Consider the following 21,646-nt stretch of genomic DNA (forward strand, 5'->3'; position numbering starts at 1 on the left):
CCATGACAACAGTAATGATTATATTTATGTCTATTATAGGATATAGTAATATCCAAATAAAAGAGTAGACACTGTACCTGATTGATTTCATCGACTACTCTGAATGGACATCTATTAAGCTCCTGAAGCGCCATCAAGTATAACATGGTGGAAACACTTCTTTCACCTCCACTTTGATGGTGAGGAGTCAGTTCATGCAGCTGAGTACTACTTCGAAATTTGACTCTAATTCGAATTCCATATTTATCATAGTCTTCCTATAAAACATTTAAGAAAGTAAAGATGATAGTTTCTGCTGGTAATTTCATTTGGCTATTTAAAAACAGACTGATTAAATCAACCATAAGAGTAAAGAAATCAAATATGATAGGAAGCAAACAATTGCCATTTAAAGACTCCAAGGGCCTCCTAGGATCTAGGTGGACAAGAAAAATGTTCAGATTGTAACTAAATTTTTCCTCTTCTGTATCATTGCTTTCAACATTAGCAGGCTTTCACAATAATTTTTACAAACTATTGATGTAAAAGAAGAACTGTTGTGGAAAGGTACTATGTATTTTATTTCTAAAGGTTTTTTTTTGTTGTTGTTTTAGCTTTTTTTTTTTTTTGGGGTGATATTGAACCTAGGGCTAAACCCTTGCTAGGCAACACTATACTACTTAAGCTATATCCCAAATCTTTTAGTTTGTATTTTTTTCTAAAATGAGAGTCTCATTAGTTTTGCCCAGGGAACTACAGGTGAAGATAATGAAAATATAATATAATAACATGACATTTTTCTACTAGTGAAGACACTACAAAGGGATAAAACTTCTTATTTCTTCTCCTGGCCACTAGAGTGTCACCCTAAGCTACTCAGGAGGCTGAGATCTAAGGATCACATTGAAGCCAGCCTGGGCGGGAAATGCTGTGACTCTTCCAATTAACCACCAAAAAGTTGGAAGTAAAGCCATGAACAAGTGGAAGAGTGCTGTGTTGAGCAAAAAACTATCAAGGACAGTATCCAAGCCCCAAGGTCAAGCCCCAGGACTAGCACCAAAAAAAAAAGTCAGGGACAGTGATCAGGCCCAGAGTTCAAGCCCCACAACCAACAAGAGTCCTGATGGATCAGATAGGTGGATGGTCTTTTCCTTCTTTTGAGTAAATAAACTTCGTATATACAGTTTTAATTTACATGGACTTTTTAAAAGCTTGATTAAAAGAAATAAATTGTAATTGTACCTCATTTTCTGTATGGAGATCAACTTCACCAGCACACTGCATAGAACTAAAAAAGTTGCTGAATTTTTCATTAATTTTTTCTACTAGCTCCTTTAAGGGATTAAGCCATCTTTCTTTTACCTATAAGTAAATAAAATATTCAACACAATTTAAAACAAGTATTATTACATTTTAATATATATTACATAAAAAATTTTCTATCAATAACAAACTGGTCATAAGAGCCCACTTTCTCCTTTCAGGAACACTTCATTCTATTTTGTATTATTTTACATGCTCATATTATTAATTATATGCAAAGGCTAAAAAAACAAAAAAATTAACATTACCTGTGAAATGCTTTCCCTATATGTATCTAGTTCAGCTTTTTTTTCCCTTAGTTCCTCAGTTAACTGCTCTATTTCTTTTTCTCTTTTTGCATATTCTTCAACCACCTGGCAGGAAGAAAATTTCTTTAAGATAAATTTATCAAAGGACAAATGTATACAATTTTGCATCAACTAAAAATATCAATTGTTATATTATTTGCATGTAATTAATTTGTTCTTATTACTTACTAAAAATGTCATTTTTAATCCTTGAAAAAAATAGACATCTATGTATTTTAAGTTAACCCAACTATTCTTTTTATAAAGAAAAGGCACAGAACACTGTGTTCCTTAGGAAGAATCTATTTAAAATTCTAATAGATTCAGAATCTGGCATTTAAAGCACATTGTTCCTGCTGTCTAGCTTATTATTACCAAGAGCTCTAGTACAGAGTGGGAGGCAAGTACTGCATGGAACTCTTGTGTGTGTGTGTGTGTGTGTGTGTGTGTGTGTGTAGGATGTCAGTGGTAGTAGCTGCAGAATGGCAACAGAGGAAGACACTTAAAGACACATACTGTAGGATTTAGTCCTGTAAAGCAGGAAGCTCTTGATCTTTCTTCAGTTAACAGAGCATCAATTTCATCCAATGTGTTTGGAAGATCTTGGAATGCCTAAAGAAAAAAATGAAAGTATCATTAGAGGTAATACAATGAAAACATAATCAAAAAAAAAAAATCTGCTGAGTCAGTATCCACTATCTCACCAATAGCATATTCACACATGTAACAATAATACAAGAGAATCATAAACAGGGTCTGTGCCTTCAAAAAAGCTTACACTTGAAAAGAAAATGTAATCATTGGATAATACCTTAGAGAACTAATACTTTAAGACAAGGTATTGATGTTGGGTATTAAAATAAGCAGTAGATATCATATAGGTTATGGAACTTAGAGAAAGGAAGTGTCAGTTCATGCCACAGGAGAATCAAGAAGAATTCAGAGGCCTAGAACTCATCTCTTGGCCTTAAAGCAAATGGTTAAGGAAATGCAAGAAAGGGGACAGAAGCTTGGAAAAAAGAATGAGCACCGCATACCATGGGGAGTGAGGAGTTGTGTCCATTTGGAATGGTGGGTACTTGCTGAATTGGTAGAATGGGTCCAGAATATGTGGGGCATTGAAAGAGAGCAAGAAGTTAGAACTTTATACTACACTTATGAAGAACTACACAAGCATGTTAAGAATCCAGTTACTTTGACAGTAGAACTTTATCTACTACATGCTACAGAGATAAATTAGAACACTTTCCTATGAGGGGAGACAGACAATATACTGTGTCTTGCCTAGCATAATATACAAATTCTAAATACTAACAAATGAAAAAATGTATTGTGAAAATTAAAAATGTTGGTACATAATTTTGTCTTAAATGTCTATTTAAAATATAATCCCGCTTTCATTTAGATAGTACATTAGCAGAATCTCCAACTAGTCTGCTGAGATCTGAACTTATACTTGATACAAGCTCAAACTGGATACATTTTCTGGATTCAGAGACATCTTAAATTTAAGATAGTAAAACAGAATCTTCATTTTTACTCATTTTTCTTTACACCACCTAATGCTAACCTGTTTTCCCTTCAATCTTCTCGATCTCAGTAAATAGTATCACTATTTGTTAAGGTGAAAAATTTAGGCACTTTCTTTTTAGTGGTTCTGTCACTTTCTGATAAAACAAATCCATCTTCCATCCTGCATCCTGCCCCTCTGCAGTGTGACTACCAATTCCATGCCATGATAAGTTTTGGTGGGGGAAGAGAGGGCTGGTCCAAAGTAGTAACTCTCTAAATGTTCTTTTTACTTCCACTCTTTTTATTAACTGAACTTAGCATTATCACTCTTGTGTTTTAATGTTCTCCCAATGGATTCCAATTCAAAAAGAACCGGGGCTATGGATATAGCTTAGGGGTAGAGAACTTGCATATCATATGTGAGGAGTGAGTTTGATTCTCAACATGGAAACAAGACGAAACAAACAACCTAAAAACCTACACTCCAAACTTCATCCATGCTCTAAAATGTTACCTAAGGTTTTGTCTTCTGCTTCTACTATAGTTTTTACCTCACTGAGATTTCTTCTATTCTGAATATAACAAATATTCTTCCAACTCTTTTCTCTGACTGGAATACTTTTCCCTCAGAATTTCACCTGATTGATCCATTCATTCAGGACTTAAAATAACTATCTTTTCAGAAAAGCCATCTTTAACCAGCTTCCCATCCTTGTCACTCTCCCCATTTAGGTTTGCTTTACTTTCCTTCTTAACATCTGCTTGCTTTTTAGTTTTTGTCTGTGCTATCATCCATGCTAGGATACAAGTTTCAGTTGAGAAGGATGTTTTGTTTGTCTTATTCAGTGATTGTTTTATAGCAGTTCATCTATCATCATCTCTCTCTCTCTTTTTCCTTCCCATACTCCCTCCCCACCCCTCACCGCCTGCAGTACGAAGTTTGAACTTAGGGCACTCTGAAGTTGCTAAGTAAATGCTCTACCAACCACATGAGACATGCTTTCAGCTCTAAGTTAATGGGTATATTATCTTTGAATTTGTCTTTTGTAAAAACAGCATAATGTACCAAGGACAAATCAGCAAATCAGTTATTTCTAAAACAAAAATTAGTACAAATATTGCATTAATATTTACTTTAGAATATAATTACTTTAGAGTCATAATACCTTTGGAAATATGCTTTTCAATCTTTTTTTTTTTTTTTACTAATTTCTATTGAATTCCTTACTATGTACCTACCCAGTGAAACTCATCCTGGTTTCTGTGTCTCATATCATAAAAGATCTGATCTGACAAGTATTATACAATTTACTCTCTTTTCCAATTCAGTGGACATTTCATCATTAAAATAGATAAATTTCAAATTAAGAATGAAAAAGGAGCATACAAATACTAGCTATCTTAAAAGTCATTTTCTCTAACTTTAGATAAGTATCTTGAAAAGTTATCCCTCCTACTTGTCAGAAAATCTAGGGGTATATAACTGATCATAGAATGTGGACTGAAGGATACTATTTCCTAGGTTTATGTATTTACATAACAGTCTATAAAATACGCAAGGAAAAGTTTTCTTTTATTTATTGACATATGTTAGCCCTAAATATATAGCCATAAACAATTTCCAGTAAAACATTTTCATTTTGCCTTTGTTTTTTCTAAATATCATTCCTATTTACTGTTTCTTATACACCAATTATCAGTGTCCTTGAAAGAATATACTCAACTCTCATTAGTATCCCTCCCCTCTTTCCTTTTAAAGGTGGTCTTTGGGGGTGATTGTAAAGGTGATTCCTGTTTTAAGAATTTTAGTAGTAAGCAGTAAGACTAGTGACAGATTTGAGTATAATCTGCTAAGCCAAACTACTTTATACATACATTCAGCTAAAAATAGGAGACTATATTTTTTAATGACACATCATGTCTCTCATAGCTTGTTAAAATGCCAAGGATACTTTAAGCTCAAAATAATGCATTACAGCAATGGTAGCATTGTATACTTTTTATACTTACTGTCTGATATTCTTGAGGAACAATCTGCTCTGCACGTAGGTTACATACTTGCCTCGCTCGCTTCATAAGTTCTTTGCATTTCTGCAATAATCTTAGTCTGTTTTCATCCAACTCAACAAACTGTTGCTGTTAGAGAAAAAAACAAATACTTTGAAAATTTTAATGTTTCAGTTAAATAAGAGGCCTGTCTGATTAAATTAGCATATATGAAATAAATTTCTGAATTTTTATTCTGATGTCAATTATATCACTTGGACCTTATCTCAAATTATAAAGGTTAAGTTTCAAATTAAACTTTGAAACATATCAGCAAACTAATAACTGGCTGTTTCTCATATAAGAACTCTTCTCAAAGTTTAATGATTACATGTAAACATAGTCTAAATGAAAACTGAAATTCACCTAATGTAAGCTTCACATGATAAAAGTCTACATTCCAATATAAGCCTCTAAATGTGTTTGACAGCTTTTACCTTTTATGTAGTTATCAGTTGTTTCTACTTCTTTCTTTATCAAGTAATTACTGAGAAGTAGGAATGTGTACATGGAGAAAACCCACATAATCGCTACACTCACAGAAATAGGTAATGTGATTTATTCGATGCTATTGTCCTTGGTTAGGTGCTTTACTCTCAACACTGTATAGTAAAATTAACCCTACTACACATATTAAAAAGAAAGAAACAAGATGGAAAGGAATTAAGACAACTTCTTCAAGCTCACACATTTAGAGTAGACCATGATGCATAGCCATACCAGCTTAGATGACACACACTGTTCATTATAGCAAAGTGCTGCTCAGTGAAGCAGACTGTCAGAATATGAAATTGGAGAAAGGGAATGTAGAAAGGGCAGAATTGTCACAGAAGCCACGACAACTGAACAGTATGAACAGTATTAAAGAGAAGAATTATTGAAGAAGCAGTAGCAGAAGGCATTCCAGAGACAGATGATTATGAATGTACAGAAATAGAAGCTTCAAAGATGTGCTTATTTAAGAAACAGTAATTGAATATGATTGAAGGAGAAAAATATATAAAGGTGTACAAGATTAGTCTGAACAAAGTACAACAGGGCCAAACTGCAACTTTCACAGGTGGTGAGGACATAAACCCTACACAGGACAACCATTATTACAGCCTAAGTTATGCCTCCTCCCCAAAAGATGTAGCTAAAAGACATTAAAGAAACTGGCTCAAGGTTGCAAAACTATAGGTTAGCAGGTTTCTAGGGAAGAAAACAGGGCTATCTTGCTCTTTCCGCTAAATTTCAAACCAGTCTGCAAACAAAACACATGGGGAAAGACGTTTGCTGCCCTAGTCACACCCCAAATGTATCTGATTATCACCTCTGGAAATGAGGCTTGTATATCTGTTATTATTAGTGAAGTCTCTGGCTAATTTTCATGCACGAAGGTTTAACAGCTGATAAACGGAAACAAACAAATCATTATGAGAAGTAAAAAGATATATACTGGATTGAACTGAAAAAAATACAAGCAACCCTTTATATATTAATTATTTAGTACTAAGGTTTCCTTTAATACATTCCTTTATTTCTTCAGCCTAGGAGAAACATTGAAGACTTTCAAGTCACCTATTTTCCTTTCTAAGAGGCACACTACTCAAGCTACTCAAGCAAATGTAAATAAAATATACTCTTACTGACTTCTATTCCTGCTTCTCTTCTTTTCAACAATATTTAAAAAAAAATCCCGTTAGGCTGGGCACAGTGACTCCATTCTGTTATCTCAATTACTTGGAAGGTGGAGATTAGGAGGATCACAGTGGTTTTTTTTTTTTCCCCTTTGGTGGGTCTGGGCTTGAACTCTGGGGCCTGGGCTGCTGTCCTGGAGCTCTTCAGCTCAAGGCTACTACCCTACCCCTGGAGCCACAGTCCTACTTCCCCTGTGATTAACTAGAGATAAGAATCTCAACTTTCTTTAGTGCCTGGGCTGGCTCTGAACCTTGATCCTCAGATATCAGCCTCCTAAGTAGCTGGGATTATAGGCGTGAGCCACTGTACCCGGCTGCAGGATCACAGTTTAAGTTAGCCCAGGTAAAAAAATTAGTAAAACATTATCTCAACCAATAAGCTGAATATGGTGATTCTTGCCTGTGATTGAAGTTTTGCAGGAGACCTAGAGAGGAAGATCTTGGACTGAGATTGGGTCTGGGCAAAGCCTCAAGAATCTACCTGAAAAACTGCTAAGAGCAAGAGGGGTGGGATGGAAATATGGCTCAAGAGCCCAGTTCCAACTCCAGCACTGCCAAAAACAAAATAAAAATAAAATAAAAGACAATAAAATTAATATCACCAAAGTGATTATTTAAGCTCTAAACTTAGAAGGATTAAAAACCTCACATAAAATTTCCTTCTGTTTGATGTCTTATAAAATCTAAGAAAATATTCTCTCCATACATCCATGTTTGTGACTTACCTCTTCACATAGCATCTCCACTTTAAACCACAATTCTTATTGAGCTTTTCTTTTTGGGGTGAGATGGTGCCAAAAATAAGAGTATATATCCTATTATATCATGCTATAAAGTCATGGTAACAAAAAGATTCTCTTCACACTTCTGCTTTGAATCTTGCTGTCAACAGTTAATACAGAACAGAAAATACTGCATTTGTTTAAGTATTAGCTGGGTATCAATGGTTCACGCCTGTAATTTTAGCTATTCAGGAGGCTGAGGTCTGAAGATAAAGGTCAAAGTCACAGGTACATGTCTGTGAGATTCATGACATCAATTAACTACCAAAAAGCCAGAAGTGGCTCAAGGGTAGAGTGCTATCCTTGACTAGCGCTGATCCAAAACAACAAAACAAAACACCAGAGAAAAGAAATATTTTCATCCTTTCTTTTTTTCCTCCCTTCCTCCCAAGGTGTTTTGGTTACTAGTCCCAAAGCTTGACCTCAAGACCAGCTCAGGGCCTGGGCACTGTCTCTGAGCTTTGGTGCTCAGGGCTAGCACTTTACACTTGAGCCACAGTTCTACTTCTGAATTTTTGGTGTTTGGTTGGCAGTAAGTTTCACAAGCCAGATGCCTGTGGCTCGCATCTATAACCTAGCTACTCAGGAGGCTGAGATCTGAGGATTAGGGTTCAAAGCCAGTCCAGGTAGGAAAGTCCATGAGACTCTTATCTCCAATTAACCACCAGAAAATCAGAAGTGGCATTGTGGCTCACAGTAGTAGACTATTAGCCTTGAGGAAAAAGGTTCAGGGACAGTACGAAGGCCCTTAGTTTAAACTCTATGACCAACAAAAACAAAACAACAACAAAGTCTTACAAACTTTCATGGGTGGGCTGGCTTTGAACCCCAATTTTCAAGTCTCAGGCTTCTGAGTAATTAAAACTACAGGGGCAAGCCACTGGCTTCTGAAATTCTTTTAAAGGAAAGAAACAATTCTAAATACTTTGACATTTAAATAAAGAGCTTTCTAAGAAGGCCCTCTTGTGGAAGAAAGAAGAAATTCACACAATTTTTTAGAATAAACTGTTAAATAGAATTGTTAATAAAACTGGATGCGATTACTTTGTGTCTATCATCCTTAACTAAGAATGGGAGGATGATGGTTCCAAGTCAGCCTTGGCAGTAAAGTTCTCAAGACTGCATCACAACAGAGGGAAGCAATATGATCCTAGCTTTCAGGTGGTCTGGGACAGTCTGTGATATACAGAACGTTGAAATCCAAGCTAGACTATATAATGAGACTGGTCTCAAAAACAAAAGAAAACAAAGCTATCAATGCAAAATCATCAGTCTAGTGAAAACATGACCAAAGGTTTCAGCATACTGAAGAAAATGCTTACTTTGGCATGTGGGAGGTAGGGTTCAATCCCTAGCACTGGAAGAAAGAAAAACAGCAACAAAACATTATAAACTAAAAAGCAAACAAAAATAGAACTTTTAATTAGCATGTGAAGCATAACAGAATGCTGAGGAAAGCAAGATAAAATCAGAGGTAGTAGCAACATAAGTATGAAAAAAATTATTAAGTATGTATGTTTGTTTGTTTTTTTGTCAGTCCTGGGACTTGAACGCAGGGCCTTAGTGTCCTTGGGCTTTCTCAAGGCTAGCACTCTGCAACTTGAGCGCACCACTTCTGGCTTTTTTTGTATATGTGGTAGCAAGAAGTTGAACCTGGATATTCGTGCACGCTAGGTAAGCACTCTACCACTAGGCCAAATTCCCAGACCTAGTATGTCTGAGTTTTAAGGAACAATTTTCTAGTTCTAGAAGTTACAATGTACTCAGAATGACAAAGTAAAAAAATAAGATATGAAAAGGATCATACTAGAACAGCCAACTGAGGTAAACAGACTAGAAGATAGAAATAGTCATTAGAAAACTACTACAGCGTTTTGGATAATGTCTAATAATTATTAGCTATAGATTTCTAAGTAGAAGACTAAAAATAAGAACAATTTTTCAAAATTATTCTGAAATGAGAGTCAAATAATAAAAAGTGAAGTTGTAAGCATTTAAAACTTAGAGTCAAACTGAGCAGTAGCCATGGAAGGGGAAAAAAAGTAAATTATGAATGTGGTAATAGTTGAACTGGAGAAAGGAAATGGAAAAAAAGGAACAGTGGCAAGAGAATCACCATGGGAAAAGTAACATTCTTTAAAATTAAGCAGCAAATTAAGAAATGATGAATTAAATATGATCACAATATATACATAATGAATTACTTTGGCTATTTGTGCTTTCTTGATAGTAAAGTTAAACATTTAATTTTAACTATCGTACCTTTAAGATGGTTGTGATACACTTAGTAGTTTACTTACACCAAGATGGTAAGCAAGTAATTAGAATGAATAGGGAGATGCAACTAATCAGTGATCATTTCTCTGGTATAATATGGATGTCTTAAAAAAAAATGAGTAATACAGAGACTAAAACCTCACAAGAAACTTTCTTATTTCCCAGAAACACAGCAGTTAGCCTTCCTTAAAATACTAGTTTTCCACTACTATTAAGCACATGGGGACTATTAGAACATTTTGCTAATATGTACCAATCTCAGTACATCCACCTCAACTAAGGCTGCTTTGGGGGAGAAGGCCTCCTATCTTCTATGCCTCTAGCTTTTGCTAAAGTGAACTAATCTATTCTAGCACATCAAATCTAACTTTTGGCTGTTTGGCTAGGTTGGCTGTGTCTACTATCTTGGTAGTATCTGCTAGAAAGGTTCTGTATCCTGTTCTCTTAGTCCCACCCCAAAATCTATTTTAGGAAGCAGAAGGTTTTAATAAACTATCTTTAGAACAACGAAGTTACAACCCTATTCTAGGTTTTTAAATTTACCTGTACAGTTCAGTGTCTATTTCCTAAGTGTATTTTCTAAGGATGCTTCCCACAGGGATGGGAGGAACATACCAGGTTATCTCACTTTTATGCAACTGATACATTTCAGACAAATGTCAAACACAAAACATATATATACCACTGCCAGACTATGGCAGACTTTTCGGGAATGAATCTGGAAGAATACAGGGGACCCTGAATACATCAAAAGGTTTAAACTCTACAACAAATATGTCTAAGTATTAATTTGTTACATAAGTAATAGACATATGAATGTAATATTACTCTACATGTTCTAGTATCTGTTTTAAAATTTCATACTTAAAAGCTAAAAAACATCATTTATTAAAAAAGAACCTAACAACATTTTTCTTTAAAAATTCATTAACTTTGGGGACACACCCAGTAAACCATAAAACTGTACATATTTAGTGTATAACTTGGTTCAATATATTTGAGATCATCACCCAATGATAAATATATTCATCACTCTCAAAATATTTGTGCTCCTTTGTAAACCAACATGGACATATCATCTGTCATTAGATATTTTACATAAATCAAATAGTTCATAATTTTAATTTAGTTTAGTTTTTATGTTTATAGTTATATAGCTTATAGTTATGATTTTAAATATAATTTTTATAACTGAAATTCAGTACTTCACTTCTTTTAACATTTATTACCTACTTATATGGTATACTCTTCAAAATAGCATGCCAAATATTATTACTGTATGGTTACTAAAACAGTATAAATCGTTTGCCTTTACAATTATTCTGAGTTAAGTTACTAGGAATATTTTTCCATTCTGAGGAAACAAAGCCAGACAGCTGGATACTGGTGGCTCTCCTAGCTTATCAAGAGGATGACATCTGGGGATAGTGGTTTGAAGCCAGCCTGGGTAGGAAAGTCCATGAGACTCTTATCTAAAACCAACCATCCAAAAGCTGGAAGTGAAGCTGTGATTCTAGTAGTAGAATGCCAACCAAGAGTGAAAGAACTAAGGGACAGTGTCCAGGCCTTGAGTTCAAGTCCCAGCACAACCCTCTTTTCCCTATAAAAATACCCCCAACTCTACTCCCCAAATTAGAAGTGTTTCATTTTGCTTTTCCTAAGTTTGTATTTAAGAAAAAAAAATTTTAATTTTTCTAGATCAATACAAAGTAGGAAAAGGGACTTGTTTAAATGAATTTGATTTTATTTTCTCCTATTACCATAAATGGTTTTTAAAAAGGCTCTAAAATCACTTAATTTTTTTGATGAGCATATAGTAACAGTCATCACACTTCCCTTGATTTTGTCTTCAAAAATGTTAACATACTATACACAGTCCCTCCACACTGTATGTGTGTGTGTCTTGGGACCTGAACTCAGGGTCTTTCATGGTTCCTGAGTTGTTTTTTGTTTTTTTTTTCCGCCAGTCTTGGGCTTGAGCTCAGGACCTGAGCACTGTCCTTGGACTTTCTCAAGGCTAGAGCTCTACCGCTTGAGCCTCAGCACCATTTCTGGCTTTTTTCTATGTATGTGGTACGGAGGAATTGAACCCGGGTCTTTGTGCATGCTAGGCAAGCATTTTAACCACTAGGCCAAACTCCTGGCCCCCAGTTCCTGAGTTTTTGCTTAAGGCTAGTGCACTACCACTTGAGCCATATTTCTACTTTGGGCTTTCTGGTGTGAACTGGAGATAAGAGTCTCTCTTGCTCTAGTTTCAAACTGTCCTCTTCAGATCTCAGTCTCCGTATAGCTAGCATTACATGGGTAAGCCACAGGTGACTGGCTTCCATCCTCTTAATTTTACTTAATATATCTGATACCATCACACAAAAGGATACTAATAACACTTTTTGTTTACATTTGCTTGGCACACCTTTGACATTTTACATAGCAGCTTTTATGACATATAATTTATAGATTATAAGGTCCATCATTTTAAACATATAATTCAATTAGTTTTATTAATTTTATAGAGCTCTGTAGCATCCCTACAGCCCAAAGTTACTTTCCCATCAATCAAAAAGATCACTGCATCTAGCATCCTTCAATTTAAGACATCTTAATTTCTTTTAGATGCACCTTTTATATTCTGCACAGTTAGAACTTACTTCAAAGATAACCATTTTTTTGAAATCAAGAAATCATATCCACTTACATTTGATATGACTGATCTTTGGACTTAAGTTTTTTTTTTTTTAAAGGTGGGGTCTTACAAGGTTGCCTACTGATCTCAGATTCCTGAGCTAAAGTGATTCTCCCACCTCTGCTTTCTTCTAGTTACACAAGGTACACTTCCCAGTTTTGCTTCTGACCTGCCTGTTCAGGTCATAGTGATTCCTCTCCCCTATATTTGCAAGTTAAAAATCTAATATTTTTATGTGATCTGTTTTACTACCTCCCCGTCTATTCCCTTCTCTTTGTATATCATTTTGGTATTTAAGAAGATTATCTTTGTGTGAATACCTTATATAATATTCTTATTTGAAATACAATTTTGGAGGGTAAAGAATGTCTATTAACTCCTTACTGTAAATACCAAAATTCTCTGCCCTAAACACCCAATTGAATTAATATTTCTGATAACTACAGGACAATAAGCAAATACACTCCTTTTCACTGATACCACCTCCTTTCTTCCACAGAAAACTCTACTTATGACTGCACAGTAGATGTTTTACCGATTCTTTTAAGTATGATGAAGTTCTAGTTCTCTTCAGTAAGAGGAATTTCTACCAGTTTGAGATTTGCCAGTATTATCAGACCTTTCTCGAGTCTGGAAAGTCACATTATATAATACCCTTACATAAGCTGCTTTAGATAGGACTGCTGACCTAACTTCCTATGCCTCATGGGGCTTCTTCCCACTAAAAATGAATATTTGTTGACAACTTATTTTTACATTTTTCTGAGCTTTCCCTCAGTTGTAACAGGTGAGTTTTGATGCTGCTACTAATTCAACTTATCTACTTACTTGTATTCTAAAGCTCACAGATATTGTATTGTAAAATTAAGATTTTGACTAGCCTTTGTCACTTAAAATCTTTGAGCCTGGGAGCTAGTGGCTCATGCCCGTAATCCTACCTATCCAGGAGGCTGAGCTCTAAAAACTGGTTTGAAGACAGCCTGGGAAGGAAATTGAGACTCTTATTTACAATTAACCATTCAAAAGCCAGAAGTGGAAATGTGGCTCAAAAGCCTTGAGCAGAAGAGTTCAGAAATATCACCTAGACCTTGAACTCAAGCTCCAAGATAGGCAGGCAGGCAGGCAGGCAAACACACACACACACACACCCTTTCAGACTGAGTGATAGGGCTGGGAGTTTGGCCTAGTAGTAGAGTGCTTGCCTAGCATGCACGAAGACCTGGGTTCAATTCTTCAGTACCACATACACAGAAAAAAGCCGGAAGTGGTGCTGAGGCTCAAGTGGTAGAGCTCTAGCCTTGAGAAAGTCCAAGGACAGGGCACAGGCCTATGATAAGACGCTCTGTTATTCAAGAATTCCTTGGATTACACCTGAATGTACAGCTGCCTCAGGACCAGGATGGGCGATGCCAGAGACAAGCCATAGAGATCACAAGATATCAGCAGTTTCCCAAACTCAGACAGAGGGATAGAGATTGAGTTCAGCAACATGGCCAGTGATTTAATCACCCATGACCACATAAAAGAAGCTCAGTAAAACCAGACAGCTCAGTTTGGGAGAGTAGCCTAGTAGTAAAGTGCTTACCTCACACGCACAAAGCCCCGGGTTTGATTCTTTGGTACCACATCACAGAAAAAGCCAGAAGGGGTGCTGTGGCTCACATGGCAGAACTCTAGCCTTGAGCAAAAAGTGTTCAAGGACAGTGCCCAGGCCTTGAGTTCAAGCCCCAAGACTGGCAAGCAAGCAAACAAATAAAAGCAGACAGCTTCTTCATGATAGAACACAGAAGTACTGAAGTACACCAAACAGGGATTAGCTTAAAGCTTACTTTTGCTACTATATATATTATCTGTGAGTTTGTTGGTGCTATATTATCCTTACTACTATTTGGTGAAGAGAATTTTGTAGATTCAAAAACTGTATCATTGGGGGCCGGGAGTTTGGCCTAGTGGTAGAGTGCTTGCCTTGGATGCACAAAGACCCGGGTTCAATTCCTCGGTACCACATACATAGAAAAAAGCCAGAAATGGTGCTGAGGCTCAAGTGGTAGAGCTCTAACCTTGAGAAAGTCCAAGGACAGTGCTCAAGCCCTGAGCTCAAGCCCATGACTGGCAAAAAAAAAAAACAACAACAAAAAAAAACTGTATCATTGTCACTACCATCTTGTTGCCAGATTGTCTTTGGGCTTTAAATTAATATGCTTTATCACATTTCCTAACCACCATACAGTATCAGTATGTATCATTTCACAGCTAGGTATTAACAGAAGAGTAAACTGTCAAGATTATACAGCCACTCAAGTATTCCAAATATTGCTTCCTTATTAGCAGGATGCATTAAATTTGTAAATTTACATAGTATTCAACTGTACAATGTTAATCAAATGGTAATGCATGGTGTTTTTCAAACTGATCAGACAACGGACTTTGAAATATCTTACCTCTGTGACGCGTAGTTTTGAAGATGCAGCTACATAATCTGACTCTAATTTGTTCTTCTCAGAAATCATTGTTGTATTTTGAAGAATTAAATCTACCTTTTGCATGTGCAAAGAAGTACAAATCTAGGAAGAAAATGCCCCAAACTTAGTTCCTCTGTTATTTATTTAAAAACAAAATTGTAATTCATACAGTAGTTTTTCTACTGCTATACTCACTTAATTTTTTTTATTTTTATTTTTTTTTGCCAGTTCTGGGGCTTGAACTCAGGGCCTGAGCACTGTCATTGGGCTTTCTCAAGGCTGGAGCTAAACCACCTTAAGCCACAACACCACTTCCAGCTTTTTCTATGTATGTGGTACCGAGGCATCAAACCTGGGTCTTCGTGTATGCTAGGCAAGCAGCACTAGGCCAAATTCCTGGCCACTTCTCTTAATTCTTAAAGACAATCTTTTAGAAGGTGTGTTTTTGTGCATTTAATAGATACCTCCTAGGGCTTGAACTCAGGATCTGGGCACTTTCCCTGAACTCTTTTGCTCACGCATTTCAGTCCACTTGAGTCACAGGTCTACTTCCAGTTTTTTGTTTCCTTTTTTTGGTGGTTAACTGGAGGTAGAATTTCACAGACTTTTCTGCTTGAGCTGACTTCAAACTGCAATGCTCAGATCTCAGACATCTGAGAAGCTAGTATATAGGCATGAGTCCCCGGTATCCAGTTCTATCCGTTATTAAAAATATATATATATACATATACATACATACATACATACATATATATATGTATATATATATGTATATATATATATATATATATATATATATATATAGAGAGAGAGAGAGAGAGAGAGAGAGAGAGAGAGAGAGAGAGAGAGAGAGAGGAAATGCTTTACCTTCACTAGGTTTGTTAATTCAGTAACAAGTTTTGCTTTCTGAACATTTAACTCTTTGATTTTGGTACTTGCTTTTCGTTCTTCCTCTTCTAGGTTGCAAGTATCCTGTTCCATAAGTTTTATACTGTGTAACACATATAAAGATAGAAAAATGAATTAAGAACAATCAAACCCAAAGCCTTAATTCCCCTGTAGTTTTTTGTTGTTTTGTTTGGGGGGGGGGGTCATGGGGCTTGAACTCGGCCTGGGTGCTGTCCCTGAGCTCTTCAGCTCAAGGCTACCGCCTATCCTTGAGCCAAGCCCCACTTCCCGTTTTCTAGAGGTTAACTGGAGATAGGGGTTCTCAGGTCCGTCTGGGCCCCAACTGGCTTTGAACCTTGATCTTCAGATCTCAGCCTCCTGTGTGGCTAGGATTACAGGCATGAGCCACCGTGCCTGGCTTAAAGATTTTTTTTTGAAACAGGTTCTTACTAATGCAAGCTTGCCTTAAACTTGAGATCCTCCTGCCTCAGCCTCAGCTAGGTGTGTACCATTATTAATACTATTAATTACAAAAAGTAATTATAAACACATTACACTATTAAGTATAAAAACAAGCTAATAGAAAATTTTTTTAAATATAAAAATGAAGGGGAAATTTTCTTTCCACACTTAAAAATATAATTGGATTTATGGATTTGTTTACTTTTGTGGTAGTGGAACTTGAACTCAAAGGTCTCAAGCTCTCAACTTTTTCCACTCAAGGCTGGCACTCATCACTTGAGTCATACCTCCACTTCCTTAATTTATGAATTGTTTAGAAACACATAATATATTAGGCCAAAGTAATTATATCTTACTCAAAGCAATGAGTTACCAGTTATTATTAAATTCCAATTTTATTGCAAATCTGTATTTTCTATGGGTAAAAGCTTCCAAGAACAACAACAAAAAAACAGCAGCAACAAGCTTTAGTGTGTCAAAGTGGTCTTTAGGAAAAGCTTTAACTGGGAGCCATGTTCCTTTCCTCTAGTCTTCACATCCTAGTAGCTACTGTCCTATGAGATATATTCAATTTCTACAAAAGATAGACATTCAAAGCCAAGAGTTATAATCAGTTCTGAGAATGGCTGCATGGGGTTTTCACAGTAAGTGATGAGTTTGCCCTTTTGGAAAAAGATATTGTGGCAAAAATAATTTAATCCTAAAGGTAACAAGGAAGAATGTGATTGAATGAGATAAACCCAACAATTCTGTAAAAATCAAAGTAACTTCCTCTGGCACATCTGATAAGAAAGTGGACTATTTTGTTGATTTTCCTGTCAATACTTTTCCTCCCTCTCTTTAATCACTTTGAACTCAACTGACATATAAATATGGTCAATGATTTCCTTGAGATTCCCAAAATTACTTGAAGAAGAATGCAAGGTCAATGTATTTTCATAATAAGAACAGGACATCCTTGCCCTTTTCACTGTTGACATCTGCACTGAAGCTGCAAAGGCAGAAGCAAGCTTTAGAATGAAACAAGGTAGCAGCAACCAAACAGTAGTGGTCATTAAGTTCAGTACACCTTGCCCTCAGATTCTTAAAGATGCCAGATCTGCCTAGGGATATTCTTGATGAAACAAAAGAAGATTTTTTATGAAATCTCAAATAATGACTATATATGCCTTTCTAAAACGGCATGTTACAAAAAAAAATGTACACTGAACTTATTGAACATTTCTGCTCTACAGGAAAGTACTAATTAATCCGGGCACTGTGGCTCACACTTGTAATCCTAGCTAGTCAGGAGGCTGAGAGCTGAGGACTGCAGTTCAAAAGCCATCCCGGGCTCTAAAGACTGTGATACTCTTATCTCCAATTAACCACCAGAAAACTGGTGGCTCCAGAGGTAGGGCAGTAGCCTTGAGCTGAAGAGCTTAGAGACAGCTCCCAGGCCCAGAGTTCAAGTACCATGACTGACCAAAACAAACAAACAAAAAAAAATACTAGTTATTACAAGGAAAAGCACTTATATGTAACTTTCTTTTTTTTTTTTTAACTTTGGAGCTAGACTAGATACTTAAAACAAGAAGAGAATGCCAGTTTTACTTGAAAGAATGACAAGTTGATTACCTCATACTTGCTCAGTTACTTTCTTAAAAAGAATAAAACTGAACTTACATTTCAAATAATTAATAATATCTGCTGCCAAATGATAAAACTAAAGCTTTCAAATTAAAATTAAAAGTTTAGGAAATCTGTATCTCACACCATGAGCTTGATAGCTTCCCAATTTTTAATGACTTCTGATAGGATATCACTGTAGTTTTTTCTTTGCTTTTATATAATAAAATGGGTCAACATTTAAAATAACATTGATGAAAAAATATTCCAAAGGACCAATATGAGTAGACTCATTTAATATATAATCAATTTTAACATAACAGCATAAAATTCAGTGTCTTGAAATATGAGTTCACATTCTATACTGTAATATAAGCCTGACTTATTTTATTTTTAATTCAGGCAAAATATCACACAACAGATTGAATACAAAAAATCAAAACAACATACTAACTTTAAAGATACCTGCAAAAGAATTTAACAATGTCACTCACCTCATTAAATATACTTTACTTGGAAAAATAGGTATTTTATGTTAACATGAGTTTACTTTTTGCCAGTCCTGGGCTTCAACTCAGGGCCTGAGCACTGTCCTTGGGCTTCCTCAAGGCTAGTGTTCTAGCCGCACCACTTCTGGCTTTTTCTATGTATGTGGTACTGAGGAGTTGAACCCGGGTCTTTGTGCATGCTAGGCAGACACTCTACCACTAGGCCAAACTCCCAGCCATGAATTAGTATTTTAAACATTCAATTTTATTTTCTAATGTGATGAACAGCTCCTTCAGGGAACTCACTATTTTTTTAAAAAGCACGTAAATGGGTTCAAGGACTGGTACAGAAAAACAAAATAATTCAGGCTCACTGTGCCTTGCTCTATCAAGCAAACTACTTGAGCAGAAAAAATGAAAACTTTAAAAATTACACTTAGACAGCACTCGGGAGCCAGACATGAGAATCACAAGTTTGAAGTTAGATAAAACTACATAGTGAGACTCTGTATCAAAAATGCAAATATGTAATGGATAAATAAGCCCTTTCCCCCTCAATATACACTTCACAAATTACTAGAAAATGTATTTGTGAGAAGTACGTTGTCCTTACAGGATTTAATGAGTAACCAATGCAGCACTTTGTGGTCCCTCTACCATGTAAAGAAAAGACTGAACAATACCTTGCTAGTTTGGAACTAATTTTTTGTTCCAGTTGCCTTTTTTTGGTTTTTCTTTCAAGAAGTTCCTTCTTCTTTTGTCTAAGTTCATTGTCTTTGTGTTCTAGATGTCTGTTTGTATCACGCAAGGCAATTAATCCTGAGTCGACCACTTGTAATTTTCTATTAATTTCCTATGAGATAAGTCAAAGTTGTTAACAATTTTCAAAAAGATCTAGAAACTCATTTTGTAAAATATCAGAAATCCATTTCATATTCTTTTCTAATTATCAAATGGACTAACCTTTAGCTGTTCTTCCAAGTGTCTTCTTTGCTCTAGATCTACAGTAACTGTGAGGAACTGGGCAACTTTAAGGGATGTGTTACTAGAAATAACTTTGTTTGAATAAAAAGAAGTTTTCACCACATATTTTTCTTCTGCTGTGTAAATTTGTCTTAAACGAGTTTCTTGTATTACCTATAAAATAAAGCAGGATTCTGTAAACATCTAGTAAAAATTATGTTACATGTTTTAAGTAAGACAATTAAAAACAAAAACCAAAAAATTGGGGGAATATCAAACTGTAATAGATGTACTTTTTACTCTTTCCTTGACTGTACTTTAACAAAGATATCTAACACTATGGGTAGCTCCAACGTGAAGAATGCAAAATGGGAATGTTTTTCTTGGATTTCAAAAGGACAGATAGCTTTTTTCCCCAATCTTGTGAGTTTACATAGTTTTAGAAACTAAAGTATTTAAAAACTATAACATATCTTTCTATATATCAAGAGTAGTCTGTACACTGTTCCAAACTCTAAAGATACATAATCAATAATCAGTACTACTGTGTCTCAGTTTCATAAAAATTAGTTTAACAGGGTTTTGAACTGACCAGAGATATTGAGAAAGAAGGGTCATATCCTGCAAAAAGGACATTTCAAGCTAAAGAGGCCAACAATTTAATCAAAGGGAAGAATTATAGGAATTAAGAACAATTGGATAAATAGGTTTAATAACTGTTAGAGAAGCTAAAATGTTAAAATCATAAACCATAAGCTAAGATATATTTAGAAGCCATGGATGTAACTCAATAGTATAATGTTTGTCTAATATGTAGGAGAGCTCTGAATTTGATACCCAGCATGACAAAAATCAAACCAAAATTCTCCTTTTGGGTGTTATGGACCTCACTTTTATTAATGAGATTTTTTTTAAAGAAGCAATTATTACCATTTTCTACACATAAAATAGAGGACTTAAGGATATAAAGAGAACAAATTTTCTCCACAAAAATTTACAAATCTGGGACCAAGAGTCTGGCCTAGTGGTAGAGTGAACGCCTAGCAAACATGTCCTGGGTTTGAGTCTTTGGTACCATATATATGGAAAAAGCAGGAAGTGGTGCTGTGGCTCAAGTGGCAGAGCACTAGCCTTGAGAAAGCTCAAGGACAGCACCCAGGCCCTGAATTTAAGCCTCAAGACTGGCAAAAAAAAAAAAAAAAAAAAAAATTACGTATCTGAAAGATGGCTAACATAATCCCAAGGATTTACCAAATGCTGAAATACCTCCTAAAGTGTCTTTAATATATGCACAAATGACTGAAAAAACTTTCAATGTAACTTAAAGTATTTTTCTACCGTACAGCTCTAAGCTGGACAGTGTGACAATCAGATGTAAGAAACATTCAGTATGGTTAAGAATTTTAAAAGTCATTAGTTCGTCTAGGAATGTAGCTCAGTAATAGAATGTTTACACATGTCCTATGTTCAATCCCCAGCACCTCTGGGATAGGTTGAAGGAAAGTGCTAGAAAAAAATCATCACTTATATGGGATCAAAGAATGAAGGTGGATGAAAATTATCTGAACAGAAATCTAGGGGAAAAAAGAATGAATGTTAGTTTTAATATAAATTATATGAATTGAATACTGTTTCTCTAGTATAGACCATTAAAGCTCTCTAGGGAACTCAAAATGTTAGAAGTGCATACAGTAATTTTAAAAGTATATAAAATAAAGACATCAAAGCCAGCCAGTGGCTCACACCTGTAATCCTTACTCAGGAGGCTAAGATCTGAGGATTGCAGTATGAAGCCCACCTGGGCACAAAAGTTTGAGAGGCTCTCATCTCCAATTAAACACAGAAAAAGCCAGAAGTGGAGCTGTGGCTTCAAGTGATAAAGCACTAGCCTTGAGCAAAAACAAAAAAAAACCAAGCTCTCAGGTCCAAAGTCTTACCAAGAAAAATGAAGAGTTTTATAGCAAGCATTCTATTGTCTTTCTGAATCAGTAAAGAATTCTTACTACTTACTTACTTTTACAGATTACTTTTAGGGCTGGGAGTTTGGCCTAGTGGTAAAGTGCTTGCCTAGCATGCACAAAGACCCAGGCAGGTATGATTCTTCAGTACCATATACACAGAAAAAGCTGCAAGTGGTGCTGTGGCTCAAGTGGTAGAGCTCTAGCCTTGAGAATGCTCAAGGACAGTGCTCAAACCCTGAGTTCAAG

At 35.7% G+C, this 21,646-nt stretch overlaps 1 protein-coding gene across 4 annotated transcripts in view; it reads right to left on the minus strand.

The window, feature by feature from the left end:
• Window positions 1-21,646, minus strand: part of Smc5 (structural maintenance of chromosomes 5) — an 80,041-nt gene that overhangs the window by 14,778 nt on the left and 43,617 nt on the right. For 3 of the 4 annotated variants that reach the window (XM_090329667.1, XM_090329665.1, XM_090329668.1), the window contains exons 14-23: window positions 19,440-19,613; window positions 19,160-19,329; window positions 15,898-16,021; window positions 15,010-15,132; window positions 5,112-5,237; window positions 2,627-2,671; window positions 2,106-2,201; window positions 1,551-1,655; window positions 1,222-1,341; window positions 78-257 (exon numbers count right to left, since the gene is read on the minus strand). In XM_090329667.1, the coding sequence (XP_090185793.1) occupies window positions 78-257; window positions 1,222-1,341; window positions 1,551-1,655; window positions 2,106-2,201; window positions 2,627-2,671; window positions 5,112-5,237; window positions 15,010-15,132; window positions 15,898-16,021; window positions 19,160-19,329; window positions 19,440-19,613 (1,263 nt within the window). The remainder of the gene's footprint in view (window positions 1-77; window positions 258-1,221; window positions 1,342-1,550; window positions 1,656-2,105; window positions 2,202-2,626; window positions 2,672-5,111; window positions 5,238-15,009; window positions 15,133-15,897; window positions 16,022-19,159; window positions 19,330-19,439; window positions 19,614-21,646) is intronic. The other variant, XM_090329666.1, reaches the window with a different exon arrangement.

The sequence above is a fragment of the Megascapheus bottae genome, chromosome 3 (assembly GCF_031878675.1).
Source record: "Megascapheus bottae isolate mThoBot1 chromosome 3, mThoBot2.hap1, whole genome shotgun sequence".
Taxonomy (NCBI): Eukaryota; Metazoa; Chordata; class Mammalia; order Rodentia; family Geomyidae; genus Megascapheus; species Megascapheus bottae.